Raw genomic sequence first — 21,621 nt, 5'->3', positions numbered from 1 at the left:
TCTCAGTCCTAAATGTACAATCTCACGTTAACTTGAGTTGAACTGTGTGCTACTGAAGTCTAGTATTTCTGACATCTGTGCTGCTCTTGCTAGGGCGAGCAGAAAAAGGGTTTTGTGTCAATAATTCCAGTGATGTCCGGTTCAGTGGCTCATAGACATTACTTGTGAGGTGTTGTAGTACAAGATTCAAATCCCAAGATGGAGCCTTAAATCTGCATTGTTGGTCTTCCAGCTTCAACGAATGTAGTTCCGGTACTTCAGTCATCATGATCTTGATCGCTGTATAAAGTGTGGGTAGATCTACATTGAGCTAAGGTGACTGCCTTCGCTGCTCTAGTAGAATATCCTCAATGTTTTAAGCAGGCTTTGATACGATCCAGACGTGAAGTTGGAATGATATCGGATTGCTGGTTTGGTGTGCAAATGGACGAGTAGCTTCTTCCCCTCTGGTAGTTGTAGTGCTGGTTGTCCTAGTTCCTCGCTGAGTACTGGGAACCAATCTCTCACTGGCCAATAGGCACCTCCAAAATCAGTTGTATAAGCATCATCTGTTTTATCTTTCCAATGACTTTCAGTAGTAGTACTGGAGGGGGGATGATTAAGCATTTAGCCCTGTCAACAACATGCTGAGAGCGCCTGTTGCCCATGCTAACGGATCCGACACTGGAGATACGAATGTTGGTATCTGCTCGTTGAACTTTGTTGCAAATAGGCCTATTTGCGGAGATACGAATGTATGACTGATCAGTCGAAACACCTCTCAATGTAGCATCCATTCCGTTCGAGACTGTTGTAGGGGCCTCGACAGTGTGTTGGCCAGGACGTTGCATGTACCTGGCATGTGACATAACTTTATGTGGAGGTTCAAGTCTTTGGTGATGTCGAAAAGTTGAACGGTCAGCTGTAGCAGTGTGTGAGATCACGTCAATCCTTGCATGTTTATGTAGAATGCTACTGTTGTCGATGTGAACCTTCGGTAGTTTGCTCCCCAACGTTGTCGACCAATGACATACTGCATTGATTACAGCTTTTATCAATAGGTGGCTGATATGCAGAATGCATTGGTTGCTTGTCCAGATTCCTGTTGCTACCTTGGTGCCCAGGTGAGCACCCCAACCTTGTAGCGATGCACCTATGTAGAGATGGCTGTTGTAGACCAGCTCTAGCAAATAAGTCCCAATTCGATTGGCAAGTCCGCCATAGCAGATATGTCTTGTATCCGATCCGAGGTGTTGAGGTGCTGAATCAGGAACTGTTGTAAAGGGCATAGTTGTAGATGTTCTTGTTTGGTACAAATCCTGTGCTGAAGTGAGTAGACAAATTAGACACAGCCAATGTCCTGGTAACGGAGAGAGCAGAGCTCTTTCTATCATGGCTTGAATTTTGACACACCAATCCTTTGTGACCACAATGTGGTTCAACGGAGTGAGGAATCGAATCCCGAGAATTGAGAATTGCTGTTCTCTGGATAGACAATCTCTGTGGATGGATGAGATGCTGCAGCTGTGGTAGTTGGATCATTCTGAGTGAGTGAGTTGAGCTTTACGCCGCACTCCAGCTTAACATTCAATTAATACTACAGCTATATGGCAGCGGTCTGTAAATAATCGAGTCTAGACCAGACAATCCAGTGATCAACAACATGTGCATCAACCTGCACAATAGGGAACTGATGACGTGTCAACCATGTCAGCGAGCCTGACAACCTGATCCCGTTAGTAGTCTCTTACGACAAGCACAGTCACCTTTTATGGCAAGGATGGGTTGCTGAAAGCCTGTTCTACCCTGGGACCTTCACGGGTCGGATCATTCTGAAATGTTCTGGTTTGTTCTGTCTCATTGATCCTTGGCGTACACGATGACTGCTGGGTCACTTGTGAACTGTGGTCTTACACGTAGAGGGCACAATCATCATTGAGAAGTCCCTAATTCTTCCATTAGCATTGTAAATGTCCACCCACTCGTGAAGGTTGTACAGTTATGGCTAGGGGTGGAAGACTCCAGTTGCCCTGATCTACAGGGCTTCCCTCCTATAATGCCCCTGGCAAGATGTCCTGTTCCACTGGAGTGCTTGCTTCCTCCAGATGAGCGACAAAAAGAGATCTTGCTGACGTAAATGAGGTACTGCTTCTCTCTCACTCTCTGGAACCTGGAGAAGTTTGACTTGTTGGAGAAATGCTGAGATGTCTGCTTGAGGACAGTAGTCAAAGTGTTGATCGACTTAAACATCATTACTTCCTTGGAGTCCTGCGTGATGGATTTAGCAACTTTCTCAATTCTGCTGTCGAATGCCATAGATGCTGACCAGCGAGCCCGATACAAGGTTTTATTAAAAGTTGTCACCACAGGATGACACTGATAATAATCCTTGCCAGCATAGTAGATTCAATCTTACAGACATTGAGGCTACATGCTCCGAGATGAATTGTTGATTCTTCTTCTGTGTGGTGAGCACAGGGAGGATCATTGTGTCTTCTTCGATCTCCAGGCTTCAAGTCCTTAGAAGAATCGCTGAGTTGGGTTGTATCCAGTTGAGCCAGTCGCTTATACTACATTTCCATTTTTTCCCAGTCAACTAATAATGTAATAAATAAATAAAGAAACTCACCTAATGAATTCATCTTTTATTTCCAAATATTACTGTGGCACGTTTCACATGCTCCTGTTTTCCGTGGGCGTTGAGGAGCATCAGATTGTTCAATCTGCGTTCTGATTCCATCTGGCTGTTTGAATCCTCTTTTGAAGACTGACCACGCTCAGCTGGTACTCTTGATACTGGAATCACCATTGCAGCTGCAGCAAGGGTTTGGGAATCAGTGTAAACATCTCCATTTTCACAAACAATTGTTTTGCATGTTTGTTCCAAAGTCATAGAGCCAAGCGGGCCACGGTACTCTTAAAGTGGGGAAAATCCCTCTGCATTCTCTAGTGGTCAATCATTGGTTGAATAACTGTGACATCACCTGCCGCCTGGCCAATCTCTGGGCAGAAGTGGTCCAACAGAATGGTCAGGGAATCCCCTCTATGTTCAGATGATTCCTCTTTACTAGGGTATTTTGAGGGATTGAATAGGTTGTCAAGGCTTGACAAAACGCTCAAACTATCCTCTGGAAATCTATTTCTCAGTGAAATAATTCTGCTAAGAACTCGCTTCAAGATTTCTTGAAAGCAGTGATTGACCTGTCTTCAGCGTACTGTAAAGTCACACCCCAAAATACCCTACCAGTGCCAGTGTCAGTTGCATTGTGAAAAAAAATTGTTCACTTGGGCAAGAGTTTCCGTTTAACAACTGAAGTGCATCAATAGTGGAATTCGCTATAGGTTTGACCATGCCGAGAATTAGAGAGTCTTTCTGAAAGACTGTAACTAATTTGTCCATGTAATACAGGATATCTGACAATGCGTACGTCATGGCAACAAATCTGTAGGTTTTGAGTTTTTTCATAATGTTTATCGCGACAGGGTTGTTTTGTTCACTGGCCTCCTCCTCCTCCATCTTCATCACAAGTGCCGGCCAATCGAACGCTACATGGTTGGTTGACACTGGAGAACTCACTCTCTTCCAAAACTTCAGACAGTTCGCGCAGTCTGTTGTACCGAACCACTGAATATTCATAAAGTTTATATATCTCAGTCAAGGTTTTTCTATAGTCTGCGACAACTTTAGTTGTTTTGGCCGCATCTGCTGATGCAAGTGCCACTCTATGTTCTATGCAATGCACATGAATCAGATATGGGCAGTCAGATGTTTGTAGCCTAACACTAACCCCTGTCCGGAGGCCTATCATCACACTGGCTCCATCGGAACCAAACCCAACAACGCAATTTAACTCAATATTCCATTGTGGAAGCACTTCTTTAATTTTCTCTGTCATACATTGTGATGTACCATTGTGCACACTGAAATTTCCAAGAAGTTTTTTCCACAATTACATTCACGGTTTCATCCATGATTAAGCTGACAAACATGCTTTTTTCAATTTTTGACTTAACATCTTCGATTATACTTGCAACTAGGGCATGTTCCATTTCTTCAATGGAATGTGAATGACTGCACAGGACACCTTTACAAAAACTTGAACAACCATTCTACTGCTGAAGTTTAATCAAAAAGTACAGTGTTCATTTGTGCAAGTAAACTTTCACTGTTTTTCTCTTTGGCAGTTTCAATGTGAGCAACCATGATCGTCTAGTGCTGATTTTCTCAAATTGATGCTGCCTTCCATAAATTTATTTTTCATTTTTGCTTCCACGCATATTTTGCAAAACATTTTTGCAACTGTACTAGATGAAGGTTTTTCACTTTGACATTGTTTTCAATTGAGATATGTTGCATGGTTGCGATGTCTGGGAAACTGTATCAGATGTAGATCTAGATTTACTACTTGTCTCAGATTCAGTGTTCTTCACAATTTTGCTGTTAAAAACATCAGAACTTGTACCTGTCTCATTGTCACACTTTCTACTGTCAGCAAGAGTACTACCTTTCGCCCTGAAATAGCTTGAAAGATTCGCCTGCTTCTTCATTTTTATTCAAAGTGAAGTTTGAAATCAGAAGGGACCGGTAAATATCGAGCATATCTGTACTTGGTTAAAAAAAACCATGGGAACCGAGATATGTAAAATCAACCTCAAATTTCCGAATACTTTAATGTCTCTTTTAATGCAATGAACGTTATGTTGCATTCTACTTTAAGCAAACTGGGGTTTTCCAACCCTTAGAAGTGTTCCGATGGGCACATTGTTTCGATCAAACATTAGATTAATAGATTACTTGATATTTTATCGGACATGATGTACGGCAGTGTTTTCAACTACCGAACAATGATAATTTTTTATCGGACTATGTCCAGTATTCATCGGATAACGAAAACACTGGTTTAGGCGCTTTCATGAAAGGCTCCATGTGATGTAGTGGGAATCGACAAGAGCTGAAGGCCGGAATGTGGTGCTGATGGCACTTGGTCGCCTTCTGGAAGGCTGCTGACAAAGTTTCCTGGATCTTAGATATTGGCACAATTGGAGGAAACTTCAATGTGTTGATGTTCTTGTTACTAATAGGTGAGAGCTTCGTTGGAGTCCTTCGACAGAGAAGAGGGCTTCTTCCGGTGATGGAGGTCGGCAACGTGGTGAAATGTTGCATAAAGAAGACGGTGTCCAGTGACTGCGGTGCAAGCAGCAGCGGTTGATTCGTAGAAACATCTGATATGTTGAGTATAGACGTTGTAGGTTTCTGTGTAAAAAGCAGACTCTCCAAAGGTTGTAGCGTTATCGCTGACGTAGTTGAAGAAGGTCTAGCAGGCACTTAACATTGTTCTGGAGTGCTGATGATCTGTACCTCAGGAAGTAGAATGAGTGAGTGAACGAGTTTAGTTTTACACTGCACTCTGCAATATTCCAGCCATATGGCGAAAAGAATCGAGTCTGGACCAGACAATCCAATGATCAACAGCATCGCCATTGATCTGTGTACTTGGGAAATGATGACATGTGTTAACCAAGTCAGCGAACCTGACCACCTGATCCCCTTAGTTGCCTCTTACGACAAGCATAGTCGCCTTTTATGGCAAGCATGGGTTGCTGAAGGCTTATTCTACCTAGGACCTTCATGGATCCCAGGAAGTAGATGAGGAGGTTCGTAGTAGATGTGATGTTCGTCAGGAGGGACGATCTCTGAAGGACTTCGTAGATGACGTTGAGTGTAGTTTCAGCGCTGATGGAGTAGCTGAAGACTTAGTCTTAGACAATGACTTTAACTTCTTAGGCTGAGATGATCCCAATTCTGACGACGTCCTCTTCTGTGATCTAGATGAAGTCTCGCTGGTATCTCGACCACGTCTGTCCAATACATCTGGCTGCTCACTAAAATCATGAATGTCAGCTGCAATCATGTGGTTACTAGACGCAGAATCAACCAATTTATTAGACGTGACTTGACAGAGTCTACATTCTTTGTCCTTAGCATGCCTTTGAACAGTACATAATTGTAACATGATAATTGTAACGCAAATTCTGAATGTAACAAATTCTTATAAAGCTGACAGCAAACAGTGGAAGAACAAATAAGTTTACATGAAGGGCATAATATCAGCAGATCAACCGCTGACATAGGGAGCACGACACTGGGAGCATGCTTTCATTAACTGACACCAAGTCTAAGCTGAAGAAAACATATCCAAACACATGAAAATACATATGTTTCAACAATTATTTTATATAATGATGATAATAAATACAATCCACAAACTGAATACGACACAATTTAGTTTACAGGACCAAAATATAAGCAAAAACATTGCTGTATCCTTGTCGGGTGATGAAGGAGAGAGTAAGAAGCATGGGTGGTCAAGTGACAATATTGGCGGGAAAGTGAGGCTTCTGGTGGGTGAGTGTATTGTAAGTCTGCTTCAATTAGAAGGGAACTTCGAGGGATTTCAAGTGTTCCACTATCTTTGCATAGAGGGAGGAGATAAGCATATTAAGCATGAGTCAGGATAAGGAAACAATTACATAACTTAGTGTATGAAATATGCATTCTGTCAAGACCCAGTGACTAATGGAAGTGACATTAGTATCTCCATTTCTTCAACTAACACATAATATTCTCTTATTCCTGTGTGTTATCACATTATTTTAACATCATTTAATTTGTATTCTGAAAAAGCTATGGGTCCAAGGTACCTAACCTGACTGAATGGATGGTTCACCCTGAAGACATCACACTTACCCTTATGTTCCAACAAATGTAGTATCATGGTGGAGAAGGATTTGAATGTTTTCCCACAGGAGGTGCAGCTGTGGCTGGTTTTCTGTTTGTTCAATGTACTGGTTCGAGTCTTCCTCAGTGTAACCTGGTCCTCATCTTTTTCAGGAACAGCTTCTGAATCACCTGCATCATCAACTTCTTCACCTTCTACATCACCTGATTCATCACCTGTATATTCCAAATCTTCCATCTCTTGAGCATCCATTAATTCATTTTCTATTTCAATATTTTGTTCCTCATCTTCAATATCAGAACCAGGAGGACTGCATGTAATTTCAAAACCTTCAAAGGTGACTGTGACATCAGGTTCCTCCCCCATGTTGTCCACCTCCGCTCCTGTACAGATCCCACAGTGGATCTGATAGAGGCGATCATTGGAGAAAGCTCGGTTACATTTGGGGCACTGATGGTCATGGGTTTTCATGTGTTCACGCAGCAATTCCTCGGACTTCAACTCCAACTGGCAGACATCACAAGGGTAGGTAACCAATGATATATATGATGACTCTATGTCAGAGGGCGTGAACATACCATGCAAAGCCATTTTATGTCTGTTCAGATCTGATGCTAACTTGTAGGATTTGTCACAAACATCACATCGGTGGAGCTTCTCATCCATGTGAGTCAGCATATGCTTCTGAAGGTAGTCAGATCGACTGAAACCGCTGCTACAGAGCTTGCATTTGTAAGGTTTCTCACCAGTGTGAATACGGAGATGCTTCTTAAGTCCTGACTGATCAGACAAAATCTTCGGGCAGAATGGACACTTTTTCTTTCGAAAAACAGACTGGTCCTTTAGTAGCCTATCCAGTTCTTCCTGTGTCTGTATTCCTTTCTTGGCTTGTCTGTCAATACTACCTCTCCTAACAGCTTCAGTCTGAATATCATCTTTCTGTTTAGATTCATCTGTCACATCTTTCTTAACCGCCGGTGCATTGAGAGCATGTAAGGCTACATCAGGAAGGTACGTTGCGTTAAGCTTCATGAGGTTATTTTTCAGTGCTATTTGCTGATCTGTATCCTTCATCACAGGTGTCTTGGGAAAGACAAGAACCTGTTTGGAATCTAGAGGGTAAGTATTACTCGATACACGTGACTTCATTGACATCATGGCAATGTCTTCTCGGCTCTTCCCTTCCTTGGCAGCCTTCGTAATGATATCATAAGCTTGTTGGTAATGGTTCTTGTAGCGGCTACGGTTGTCCATCCCTTTATAGCAGTTTTCTGGAGTTCTGTTTCTTTCATGGTATCTCAGTCCTGTTGATGTTGTGAATCTTTTATCACAGATATCACATTTATAGGGTTTTTCACCAGTGTGTGTCCGCACATGTGACTTTAAGTTGTCTGATTTCCCGAAAAACTTCCCACAATATAGACATTCATATTTTTTCTTACTCTTGTGAACTCTACGATGTACTTGTAAGTCAGCTGCATACATGAAACCAAGGCCACATTCTATACACTCAAATGGAGTCTCTTTGGGATGCAGGTTTTCATGTTTTCTCAAAATCTCCTTAGTTGCAAATTTGAAATTACAAATACTACAAGAGTAACAGGGGGTCCCATTATGCTTTTCCATGTGACTGTCATATTCAGCACTGGACAGAAGTATGTTGCAGTAATCACAGAACTTAAAGTCCTTTATTACAAATTTATCCAACTTCACACTTTCATCTCTGGAGGCGTCATCCAACACCAGTTCCTCTTCCTGCGTGAAAGTATTAATCTCAGGATTCAATGCATCATAGATCTCACTGTCTGCCATTGCTTGGACATCATCTGGAATTTGTCCAGAGCTTACACTGTCAAATGAAACCATGAAGTCATCACTAGTGTTAAAATCAGAATCTGTTGGTTTAGTCTTTTCTGTCTTCACCTTAATTCCATAAAAACTGGGCTTAGAACTCTTTCTGTTCCTTCTGCGACCTGATAAGCCATCACTTACTGGAGTATCATGTACAGCAGCTGGGGATGGACCATTTTTTTCTTTGTCCGGGCAGCTTGTGGGAGCACTCGTGATGGCCTTACCTGATGGTAGTATGAAAGCTGACTGGCTGTTACTCTTCTTCATTCGTTCAGCAATCTCAGCACACAGAGCAGCAGTCTCTGACTCTCCATCATGCTGCTCTGCTTTTGATGGAGTCTGCATCGCAAGGATATCATCTGGTTCACCAGGTTCTGATTTAATCTTCATCACTGTTACAGGCTCGGGAGATAACTTTCCCTCCTCATGTCTCTTTACCATGGCAACAGTCTCCTGAATCATCTTCTCTTCACTTTCTACCTGGCCCGGGTCCTTCTTGGCCTCACCTGGCTTGTGCACATGAGTCAAGTGGTACTTTAGCCCATTCATAGCTGTGAAAGTCTTCTGGCAGATGTTGCACTTGAAGGGCCTTTCTCCTGTGTGAGTTCGTTTATGGCTGAAAAAATGACTGTATCGCTTGAAATTCTTTGAGCAAATATCACATCGATATGGCTTCTTTCCGGTGTGAATCTTCATATGCAATTTTAACTGACTGTATGTCCTGTTGGTTTTGCCACATATCGAGCAGTTATATGACTTTTCACCACTGTGAACTTGCATGTGTACAATCATCTGCTGTTCACTCAGGAATTCCTTCTTGCAATACTTGCAAACATGGTTGGTGACTGGTTCTTCGGCTGGTGTATCACTACCTCCAGCAGCGCCATCATACAAGTAGGTGACAGTAGCACTTTCTGTATTCTCTCCATCAGTTGGTCCTCTTGGACTAACTTCATAATTAACATTAGCAGCTATATCAACAGATTCAGCAATACATGTGTCTGAATTCTCCATCTTATTGCTTGGATTACCGCTGAAATTTGTAATCTCTTTGTTGAGCTTCACGTAGGAGTGTTTGCTTTTCATGTGAAACTTGAGTCTGCTGCTGGTGATGAATCTCTTTGGGCAAAAATTACAACAATAGGCACGTTCTCCTGTATGGGTTTTCATGTGGATTGTCAAGTTGTACTTTCTCCAGAAAGTTCTTGCACAATATCTACATGTATACTTGATAGGTTCAATTATGTTTGTATGTTGCTCTAAATGAATCTCAAGTTCAGACACTGAACTGAAAGATTTGTCACAAGATGGGCAAGTAAATGCTGAGGAGTCAGAAGGCAACTTATCATCATCAGACTCTTCATCCATCAGGTCAGTTGCATCAGTGACATTTTGAATAGTAACAGGTGCTTGTCTGTCAGCTGACAGGTTCATAGATGTTTCACATCCAACAAAATCTAGTGACTGTTTTCCTGGAGATGCTTCAGATCCTGAAGACTGAGCCTTTTTCTTCTTAATGGCTCGATGTTTCTTCATATGGCGTTCCAATACAGATTCTTCTTCAAAAATTGTGCCACAGACTTCACACTCCAAATTAACATCACTGCTTTGTTTTTCAACTTCAGTGATATCATCGGCAGTTAATATCATTGTAACTTCTGAATTATTCTCCGTTGTATTATTCTCAGACGTTTCAGTTGTTTCTGTTGACCTTTCAGGAGGATCTACCTCACTAGAAGTCGCAACACTGTCCTCAAATATAGATGGATCAATATCAGAAGAGCCATCTGCTAAGGAGGTCACACTGACAATCTTTAGAAATCCAGGTTCAAAAGATTCACTTAAATTCTCCTTCTCTTTGGAGGCATGTGAGGCTGAACCCTTGTGGTGAACTTTATTGTGATATCTGAAACCTGTAGAGGTTGTAAAACGTTTACCACACTCCATACATTTGAACGGCTTCTCACCAGTATGTGTACGCACATGAGCATGTAAATTGTGTGCCTTTCCAAAACACTTTCCACAGTATTTGCAGAAATGAGGTTTCTGTGCTGAATGTGACAGCATGTGAGTCTTCAACTCCACTGACGTGCAGCATTCATGGCCACACTCCTTACAAGCATATGGCTTCCAAGATACAAACTTTTTCAAACTGTTCTCATCAGTGGAAGACTGGAACATCTTCAAGGTATGGTCAATCTCTTCAGCACTATGAACTCTCATGTGACTCTTAAGAATGGATGGGTATTGAAATTTCTTCCCACAAATCATGCATTCAGTTCCCTCATTGTAAGACAGAGCTATCTGTTGCTTCTCAGCCATTGTCATAGAGGATATATCTGTACTTCCATTGCCTTTCTCAGGACTTTTATCCCGGGATTTGGCAGTGGAATCATCATTATCTTGAGGAGATTTACTTTCAGAGTTAACCAGTAGATTCATATACCCTGTTGGAGGATGAACATAAATCAGTGTCTTGCCATCCCAATCCTTTGCCTTGTTCATTTCTTCAGGACCCTTTCCTCCAACTCTAATGCTACAATTGTCTCCACTTCGTGTCCTTTCATGGTATCGAAGTCCAGTTGAAGTTGTAAACCGCTTACCACAAATACCACACTTGTAAGGCTTCTCTCCAGTGTGTGTTCTGTAGTGACTCCGGTAGTGGTACACATTTCCAAAACCTTTACCACATACATCACACATGAAAGGCATCTCCCCTAGATGTGTCTTCAGATGCTGTTGGAGGTCTCTTTCAGTGGAGGTCTCATGATGGCAGTGCCGACATACAAATGACCTCTTGAACTGGTGATTAACTCGATGCTTCTGGAGAAACTCCTCAGAGACAAACTGTCGATCACACTGGTCACAAGACAGAAGTGGTTCATCTGAGATTTCAAAACTTTCAACACCAGAACGTACAGAGCTGTCCTTTTGTCTCTCGGGCTCACTCTCGCTGGTGTCTGGAGTGGGATCATCATAGTCTGGGTTGATAGAGATCTCTATGTCGATGGGGGCATCTTTTTCATCAGCTGCATCTGATGAAACCTCCACTGCATCTGATGCCATGGTTTCTGATTCTGTTCCTTGTGTTTAGACGCTTATCGGGAAGGACATGCTCAGACCAGCTGGTACATATGCAGCACCATTTGACATCTGTCTGCCTGAAAAAAATGAACATTTACAAGAGTAAGTACAGTAAGAAAATGATGAGGTTTATACATGACAGTTCCTGATAGGTGGCTTCAAGCATGACACAGTCCTCTGAGGCCACAGATTAGTTTCACAGAGTTACATCCCTTAAAGGGGCACTGATGCGGAGCGAATAATGTTTCTCACCAACGGTCTAATTACGAAACCAACCTGCACATTGGTCAGCACCTGCTGCCTCGACCGTGACGAACACAGGGGCCTGGGCACCTGTCTGCATTAGCAGAATTTCTTCACCCTAAACAATCAGGAGGCCGGATGCCCATCATATGCCATTATTTAAAAATATCCATGGTATTCCTTGTTTCATTGTAACAAAATATCCCAGCAGTGTAGTTTTTTTTACTGATGTCTGGATGGTATAGTGACTGATCCAGTTTGATCCTATTTCTGTTTTTTTACCTTGATATTTAATCATGTCATGTGAAAATATGATGACAGGCACGTAGCAAACCATTTGTTTCATATAAGCCCGAAAGATTGCAAAGCTTTATATTTAGATAGTTTTGAGTGTTGGCCCAGCTGTCATAGCAAAAGTCATACGTAAGTTTTGGTAGCTATGGTAGCTACCCTGGTTTATTGTCAATGATAATAAAAACACACAGTTGATTTATTTGAATTCGTAAACTAAAAACAAAGTCTTTGCCATTGGTAGAGAAATCTGGAAATTTTCTTACATAAAAAAAACTGATTACACCTATTTACCCAAGTACACAACAAATGCCAGTATGCATTTCTTATGTAACCACAAAGTTCCGTTGGTATCCTGAAAACAATTTCGGCCCATAAGTGTTTTCAGGCTACATGCAACACAGAGATTACATCTTCCTTGCTGTAACTCGCGTTTGATGGTATAAACCTACACTAGTTATTTACCACCATTCACTAGATGGTCAGTTAATGAATTTAAAACAGGTATAATTAGTGGTAACACCACTCAGATTACTCAATAAAGGTTCCCATTTGGCATTTCTCTTTTCTGGAGTAAATACTCAACATTATAAATTAAGGTCTGTAGTGGCAAATTTATTATATGTTATGTAATATGTGCATGTAAGGGTTTATCAGCTGAGTTACAAAATAAAACATTGATCAATTATTAACCTATAACACACTGATTGATTAATTACTTTTATCTTCTTCAGCGGACTTGTCAAAAGGTGTGTAGTGTGTGTGTAGTCTAAACAATGGCAGTCTATACGATGTACTAATCTATACTGACTAAACCCTGTCATAAAGTGCCAGTGTGAAAACAACATCCTCCCATCAAAGAATTAACCACCATTGCATTGCCTGATTGACTTCTCATTGTTGGTAAACTAAATTACTTCATACATCATACGAATAGTAGCCAGGTGTGCCATCTTGGGTGACCAATGAGAGGTTTATCAGGTTTTCACCAATGTGAAAGACCTGAAACGATGTGTTACTTTTTCGCAAATTAGACAGTTGTAAGACACATGATATAGAGCAGGATTATCTACCAGCTGCAGTTGAATGGAATAGCATTCTTTTATGTGGATATTGAGGGAAACAATCCTGAACAAGGTAGTAGCCTGACATAGTTGCCATAAAATTAGTCTGTTTTAAATTCACTATTTGCATTTTGTTTTAATTTATTTGTTGTAGCATTCAGCAGATTCTATATGACAGAAAACACATCAAAGAACGCGCATAGGGCATGTGTGAAATAGGATCCACATTGTTTAAATGTTACAGTCATGTTAGAAATTTACTATAAGTATAAGGAATCAGTGTGATATTTTGTTAATTTTCAAAATCATCCAAATATGACAATAAACTAATTAAGGTTATGAGACAAAATATAAAGATGTACATTGGCTTCGTTATCTTTCCATCTTAATAGTTTTTTACCATTTCTACCACTGGCATATGATTAATATGATTAATCTTCAAAGTGTTTCATTTGTTTTCATAATACATTTGTAATGAAGTAAAAATGACTTCACCTTTGTTGATCTGTCTATAATTAAACTCTCAATTGCGCATACGGGCAGCACAGCAAAGGTCACAAACTAGTCACGAATTCTGGGATATCATCCGGGTACTCACGGGAGAAAAACAACGACAAAAGGAACAAAGAGTCCACGGAAATTGCTGCGCATCAGTGCCCCTTTAACTGCCTCAGAAACCTATGATGGTAAGTAAAGCATGCCAAGTTGTATAAATCACATTTTGATAGGGCAGCTATTTATGTCATGTTTAAAACTGTATGAACTTACACTTCAAAATGAATCAGTCACTTTTATTTCTAGCTCTACTTAACTGCGCCCATTCACAATCTGTTAAACTTGCCACGGTCTATGGGAAGAGTAAGTGAGTGAGTGAGATGGTTTTATGGCCTCTTTTTGTAATATTCCTGCAATGTCACAAAAGGGGACACAGGAAATGTACCTTGTAGCCCTGTGGGTAAACAAACCCAGGCCTTTGCTGTGACAAGTGGACGTTTTAACCATTAGGCTACACCTAGTGTTTCAAGACAACATTTTGAAAACATTATTAAGAGCAAAGGGAATGTATATAAGCAATAGACGCAACATGTGTAAGTCACACACATGATAAAGCATAACTTTTAACACTTACTTTTTTTATGGCAATTAAATACAACATGAAATCAGCCCTGAATACGCTTATACAATGGCATTACAAATATGGATCTGTCTACTGCTATTACTCTGCTAAAAACTGGATCTGAATAAGGTGTACAGTGAATGTGATAAAACTGATAGTCACGTCACCAATATTTCTGCCAAACTAAAAATCATGTGTACAACACAATGGATCACAAGAGACCTTGTGTTACATCCCTTGTGTTCACATGGTTTCAGAGGTCAAGGACATATTGAGAACAAATAGCCTGAGCACATTATGCTATTACTGTACCTCACAACTGTCAAAAACTGGTGAACTAAAATTTTTCTCACAAGTTAATCATCAATGTATGTAAATTTAATGACTTGTCACACTGACTGGTTTTATATTTGCAATAGTTACTATATGTTTGTACTGCATATCATACTCATCTCATAATGTATTTGTTGCAGCCCCTGTAATAACCATGGGTACATGTGACAAGATTCCACTACACGTAATCAGAATCGCACGCTCCATGAGTGATTACAGTATACTGAAGAGACAGCAAAATGTGACAGCTCTGATTGGATGAAAGAGGGTGAGATTTTTCAGTTCTTTAAAGGTCACATATACTCTAATAGGGTACAAATGCAAAATCACTTGCTGACATCGTTATTAATGAAACCCTGTCATTAAAACCGCTCATTTCGATCTTTAATTACCTTAAATCAACCTTTTTGTCAACAGTGCACAATTCTCAGCCGCAAACGAAATTTCAACCAATCAGAGCGGCGCGTCTCTGTGACGTAATAGTGGGTATAGACATGAGGGTCTGTGCAGTATTCATCTACATTTCAGGGGTTAAACCATTTCGTTTACAGGTTTGTACAAACCTGAAATCGCAAAACCTGTTGAGAAAAATGAAAGCTATATGTTCTCACAATCTACTATCATTTAGTTTTGTCTCCTGCTTTGCCTAGTTTTGGAGTAACAACCCTTGTTTTCATAGACGATTCTGTGAAAATCACTTGGTGTCGCTAGGTTGTAATCCATGTTAGGTGGTATAAACCTACACGTTATTTGTCATCATTCACTTGATGCTCAGTTAATGAATTTATAACAGGTATAAGTAGTGGTAATGCCACTTAGATTACCTGACAAAGGCCCCCATTTGGCATTTCTTTTGTCTGGATCGATCAAAGGATTAACCGATAACAAGCTGATTGATTAATTAGTTTTATGGGGATTTAAATGGGGGATTTGTCAAAAGGTACTGTTTATGTATGTACATTTACTAATCTATACTGAATACACTTTGTCGTGTCTGTGTCTATGCAAAACGACACCCTTCTTTCAAAGGATTAACCGCCAATACATTGATTTTTGATTGCTCATTATTGGCTGACTAAATAACTTTTTAAAAAGAATGACGCACATTATGCAATTAGTTGCCAGGTGTGCTATCTTGGACAACCAATGAAACTATACAGCAATGTGAAAAACCTGAAACGATATATCACGTTTTCTTATATTAGACTGTTAAGAGACACATCACTTGGGATATCTGCAGATGAATTATATATCACTTGTTTTTGTGGATATTGATGGATACATTCCTCAAAGAAGGTAATAGCCTGACACTGCTCCTACTACTTTAATTTTATTATTTGCATTTTTGTTTTTAATAAGTTGTCGTAGCTTTCAACAGAATCATTGTTTTTGTCGTGAAGTGTAATGATGCAGACGACATACACTAAGGCGTGCATGTGAATTATGATTCATATAGGAAAACTATGAAATGTCTACATATTACATTCCTGTTATACATTCGCAGATCGCTTCTTTTTATTAAGTTTCGAAATGCATACAAGTATGATTATAAAGTAATTAGGATTATGAGACCAATTATGAAGACGCATATTGACAAGTGTCTTACATACTGGTGAGTGAACATTGCAAGTAAATTTAGCATGTGAAGACATTTATCTCACATTATTTTCACTTTGACCCAAACCTCGCTTAGGCTACGTTACAGGTTGTGTCATGCAAACTCCTTTTGGTAATGATTCAAATACACATTTATGTAGTTTTGATTTTCTAACGTGATGAGAGCAAACCATACATAATCTCATTAATTCAAATAGATTTGACTTCACGATTTTCAAAAATGGCGGCGCCCTGTGTTGGGATGCTATTTAAGTTTGTTTTCATCGACTTACAAAAGGACAATTACTTTCTACTGGTAGTAAAATATGTATTTTATTGATGGACAAAAGGATTTTGCATGACATTGCTTATAGCATAATAATTTCACTCTTGGAAGTGAGGTGGAGGTCAATATAACATTGCTTGCATTATAAATGTCACTTCGACCCCACCTTGCTTCCTTGGGAGAAGTCCTTATGTTAAAAGTTGTGTCATGCAAAATCCTTTTGGCCATGATTCAAATGCATATTTAACTACCAGTAAAAAGTTTTTGATTTTCTAACTTGATGAGAACAAATCATAATCTCAATAATTCTAATGGACTTTAGCCCGTGACTTCACGATTTTCAAAAATGGCGGCGCCCTGTCTGAGGATGAATGCTATTTAAGTTTGTTTTAACCGACTTACAAAATCAAAATTACTTTCTACTGGTAGTAAAATATGTATTTTATTGATCGACATAAGGATTTTACATGACATTGCTTATAACATAACAATTTCACTCTTGGAATCGGTGAATATGAGCGGTCAATATAAGATTACTTACGATAATATTGTCACTTTGACCACAACCTCGTTTCCGAGGAAGAAAGCGTTATATCCATGCAAAATCCTTTTGGTCAGCAATGTGTAGTAAGAAGTCTTAATTTTATAAACTCAATGAAACTTAAACTCCATTTTCAATCCTGGAAGCGTGGTAGGGGGGTGAACCATCCGATTTAGTATATACCACAGGCTTCCACAACGCTCACTTCACACACACTAACAACCAATTTAAGCACAAACTACAGAGTCTGGTGGAAATCTGTGCATAGTGACACCATCACCCGACCCCAAGGAACAATTGACGGCAACACAACAATTTGGCATGTCTTTGGTGACGTCGAGAAATCAGCAAAATGACGAGCTTCCTACACATTTTCTATACATTTAACTGGAAACCGTTCCTTCTATGACGTCACTGTAGGGCTCTGGCGACAGAGTTATGTAACCTGTCTGCGGTTTCGTGTGCGGGCGAGAGAGAAGCAGACAGCTTTTTAGTAACTTTTAAGCACTTGGTATTAATTAACCACAAGTTTTTTAAAAAAATGGTGTTTCGTTTATGACTAACCAAAAGTCTTTCATATGCAGTGATAAAAAGAGTACAAAAAAATTGAGTTTAGTGGTCCTTTAAAAGCACATCCATCCAGTAATTAAAACTAACCATATTCATAACCATGACTCATGCTTATTGTTGTTCAGATATTTTCCAGTAGGTGACAGTTTGTGTGGAACTGGGGTTGAAATGTTCAGCTTCCTGCGCTGAAGAAGTTTGCCAGATAATATGTTTTTCATTATATTTTAAAGGCCAGATTGTACCCATGTGTACATAAAATGGCTGTTGACAGCCTGGATGATCTTTCATAAAACTATACCATAACTATAGTAGTGAAAACTTGAGTGAAGTGTTACCTCTTGAAGCCTGACTGCATGGTCTAAGGGAGGGAATTTGTTCTCTTGCCATGAAATGCATAAATTACCTCCCCCTGAATATCTCTGACCCTGTGTTGGTCATGATGATACTGTTCGTTTAATATGAGAAGAAAGCAAGCTGCTTCAAAGACAAGTCAAGTCTAAAGACTGGTAGTATTTTCAAAACTGTACATATTTACTTAACCACTTTAATACATGAAGTAGTTCAGCAACATTGCCTTTTGATGTAAGTATGAGTTTTACCTTACCTTGCATTATCATCACTTTAATGTACTGACAATACCCACGTACACTCTTATTAACAAAATCATGGAGATTACAAGTCATAAATTTGAGATCATTAACATCCCTGACTGTAACTCCTTATTTCAGCTGAAAACCAAAACTGAAGACATTTGAAACCTGACTTCAGACACAATGTCACACACGTTATGAACACAGGCAAACAGTAGTGTAAATAGGGTTGCACAACTAAGAGAAAATTACCAGTCTTCCTCTATGCGAGTGAATGTGATTCTGGTTACACAAAGTGTAACAGTTTGTTCTTATCAAGAAAAAGGTAGTGGTGTAGCCTTGTGGTTGAAGTGTTCCCTTGACACGCCAAAGCCCCATGTTCAGTTCCCCACATGGTACAATGTGTGAAGCCCATCTCTGTGTACCCTGCCATTATATTGCTAGAATACTGTTACAAGTGGTGTCAAACTAAACTCACTCACTCCTTTCCAAAACAAAATGTTTTTTGCCAAACGGTAATGTTTTAGCCCTTTTACAAACAGTTGGGTCACTGTTGGGGACATGCAAACCTTGAGGAGTTTCAGGAAAATATAGGGGAACTAACACTCAACACTGTACCTGACATTATGTTGCAATCATACGATTACCATGACATTGTGAGGCACAGACAGATCTGACTTTTCACATCTTTCAAGGTAAATGTTGGCTGTTGCATCTGTGTTTACTTCAGAAAGAGTTTTGACTTGTTATATACAAAGGAAACACGACACCCATAGGAACTGTCACAAGTTGATAAGTAACTCCAAACTCCCAGCTACGAAAGTATACAAAAAGGCGTCAGTGACCATAATTTATTTTGATGTGGGTGATTGTGGGGGGAAAACAGGAGAAGAGCAGACACAATGATAATTATTTTAAAGAAGATTGGGGTTGGGGGGTGAAAGAGTCAGTGATTTTGTACATAAACTTTAGAGGGGGTTATTTGCATTATGCATGCTTCTCCATAAAAATCATTATCCCCCTCTCCTGCACTAATCATATGAATGGTTCCTATAAAAAACACACTAGATCGTTACAATTCCATGACATCTTCAGTAAACTGAACCATAACCCTCCACGAATTCAATTGTTATTCAAAATCTCTTTAACTGAATACAGTAGTACTGATTATTTTTTAAAGTTTTTGAACATGAATTTAGGTGTTATTTATCACAGCTGGATTTATTCAAAAAGGAATATATCCAAGAAAGGCAGGATAATAGACAAGAATATTACACAGTCAGTTTAACAAAAAGATGGTCACTGGTCAGATGACAGTGTCAACATGACCAAAACATGTCAGCAGAATGCTTTTTGTTACTGTCACACTTAATGTAATGAATAACACAGCAACTGCTCACTTGTTTATAATATTCCTTACCCAATATTTGTGATATGTACCATGATCACCTGACAGTGGATTCACTGAGCAGAAATGAACACACAATGCATTCAATTGAAACTACAACATGCCACACATACACATCTACTGCTAACAGAAAATAGTGTCAGTACTTGTCACCTGCAACAGACTTCTTTGGCACAAAGCTGTAAGTTTCCTTACAAAATTCAATCCAGCTTCATTCATGGAAACCACCTGATCAGAATGTATGTATGCATGATTTTATACTGAAATTATTCAATGATTAACTAGAAATTCTTGGACTAACTGCACCTAGTTTCATAATCATATTGCAAGGCAGGATGTATTACACCTGCATGACTGAGTTTAGTTTTATGTTTTACACACTATACTCATGTAGGGTATTGAACCCAGGTCTTCAGTGTGATGAGCAAATGCTGAAACCACTAGGCTACCTCATCGCTCCCTATCTGCTACCTGTAAAAAGTATCACATGTACTTCTGCCATTACCACAGTTCCAGTGTGTCATTTGATAATAATGATAACTTATTTGCTTCTTAATTATTTTTTACAATAACATTTTTCCATCATTAGTTACTTTTCAGAAAAATCTTATTATTATTAACATTCATTCTTAGAAATTCAACAGTTATATACAGATGAAACGTTAATATTATGGCAGTGGAAAGTTTTGAAATTGAAAACAAACATAAAATACATGCTGTGATATATGACAACATAATCTTAAATTTCTAACAAAATTAAATAAGTATGTTTAGGAATATAGCAAATGTTTTATTATTAGTGTTGATTAATTAATTCACTGTTTACATGTTTTAACATATTAACATATTCTGCATTTCAGTGATTCTAAGTGCATGAGAAATTGACGGTTTGCCATGGTAAATAAATCTGTGGATACTGTACGAAGGGCGTCTACACACGGAAATAAATCAATGTGACCTATATTCTTTACAGCCTCGCGAGCAATTACTTCGTTTCATACAAATGCCGGCAACAATTCCATGAAACCCGCCTCGCCCTCGCCAAAAATTTTTGGAGACAAGAATCAATAATCTTATTCTGAACCTCTTGAATCAGCTACAGGGGTAGGAGTTGTCTATACAACTTGTTATTCACAACCTCATTCATTTCTGTAACGGCTCACAATAACACAGTTACTCAACACAGCGACGGGAAAACACGCCGCCTCTCCTTCACCAAATTTCCGCACACGAAATTTCGGAAGACATGTTTGCTGACGCGAGGCGAGAGGCACGACAATTCGATGAACATATTACAATATCGGAGACTACTGACTGATATTTCAGTAACTAAAATCACATCCAGGCATTAATCTTACCAGTTCCTGATATGCACGCTTGACTGATCCTGGAAAACATGTCCCGAATTTCAGTGCAAGACTATGCGAAGCCGGAAAACTCCAGGCCGAGGGCTATTCGGTACGATTTACTGTACAGGCTGAGCTGAAACGAAAATAGATTTCGCTGGATTTTTAGCATAAAAGCAGGCATGCCGACTTTGGGTATTTAGATCAATGTAATTATTTTAGGGTTTTTAGCTCGGATGCCGAATGTTCTGAATGCGGCTGAGGCATTTTAATGATCGATACAAACCGTGGAAGTGGTGGCATAATGTTGTGGCTTCTAAAAAGCACAAGGCAAAATATTAAATTGACGAGTGGTCGGGGACCTTGATACTGTGAAATTGATTTTCGCTTTATTGGTATGGGACTAATTGCTGATGCAGTATAGGGAATGTATTGCAGTTCACTAATAAACAAATCTATGCACTGTACACGCTTTGCCACACTGTAGGCCGCGTGTTGCCAAATACCTATGAACCTTTCACATGCAATTCTTTAACATTATTGTCATGCGTTTTAAGCTTGATCGGTCGATGCAAGGCATGG

General features: G+C 39.6%; 1 protein-coding gene across 1 annotated transcript in view; it reads right to left on the bottom strand.

The window, feature by feature from the left end:
• LOC137278453 (zinc finger protein 208-like) overlaps positions 1-21,165 on the bottom strand; it is a 28,465-nt gene extending 7,300 nt beyond the window's left edge. Inside the window, exons 1-2 of the mRNA XM_067810783.1 lie at positions 21,052-21,165; positions 6,728-11,731 (exon numbers count right to left, since the gene is read on the bottom strand). Of these exons, the coding sequence (XP_067666884.1) occupies positions 6,728-11,636 (4,909 nt within the window). The 5' untranslated portion in view covers positions 11,637-11,731; positions 21,052-21,165. The remainder of the gene's footprint in view (positions 1-6,727; positions 11,732-21,051) is intronic.
• Positions 21,166-21,621: the final 456 nt, after the last annotated feature.

The sequence above is a fragment of the Haliotis asinina genome, chromosome 3 (genome assembly GCF_037392515.1).
Source record: "Haliotis asinina isolate JCU_RB_2024 chromosome 3, JCU_Hal_asi_v2, whole genome shotgun sequence".
NCBI lineage: Eukaryota > Metazoa > Mollusca > Gastropoda > Lepetellida > Haliotidae > Haliotis > Haliotis asinina.
This window is presented reverse-complemented; position numbering and strand designations above follow the sequence as displayed.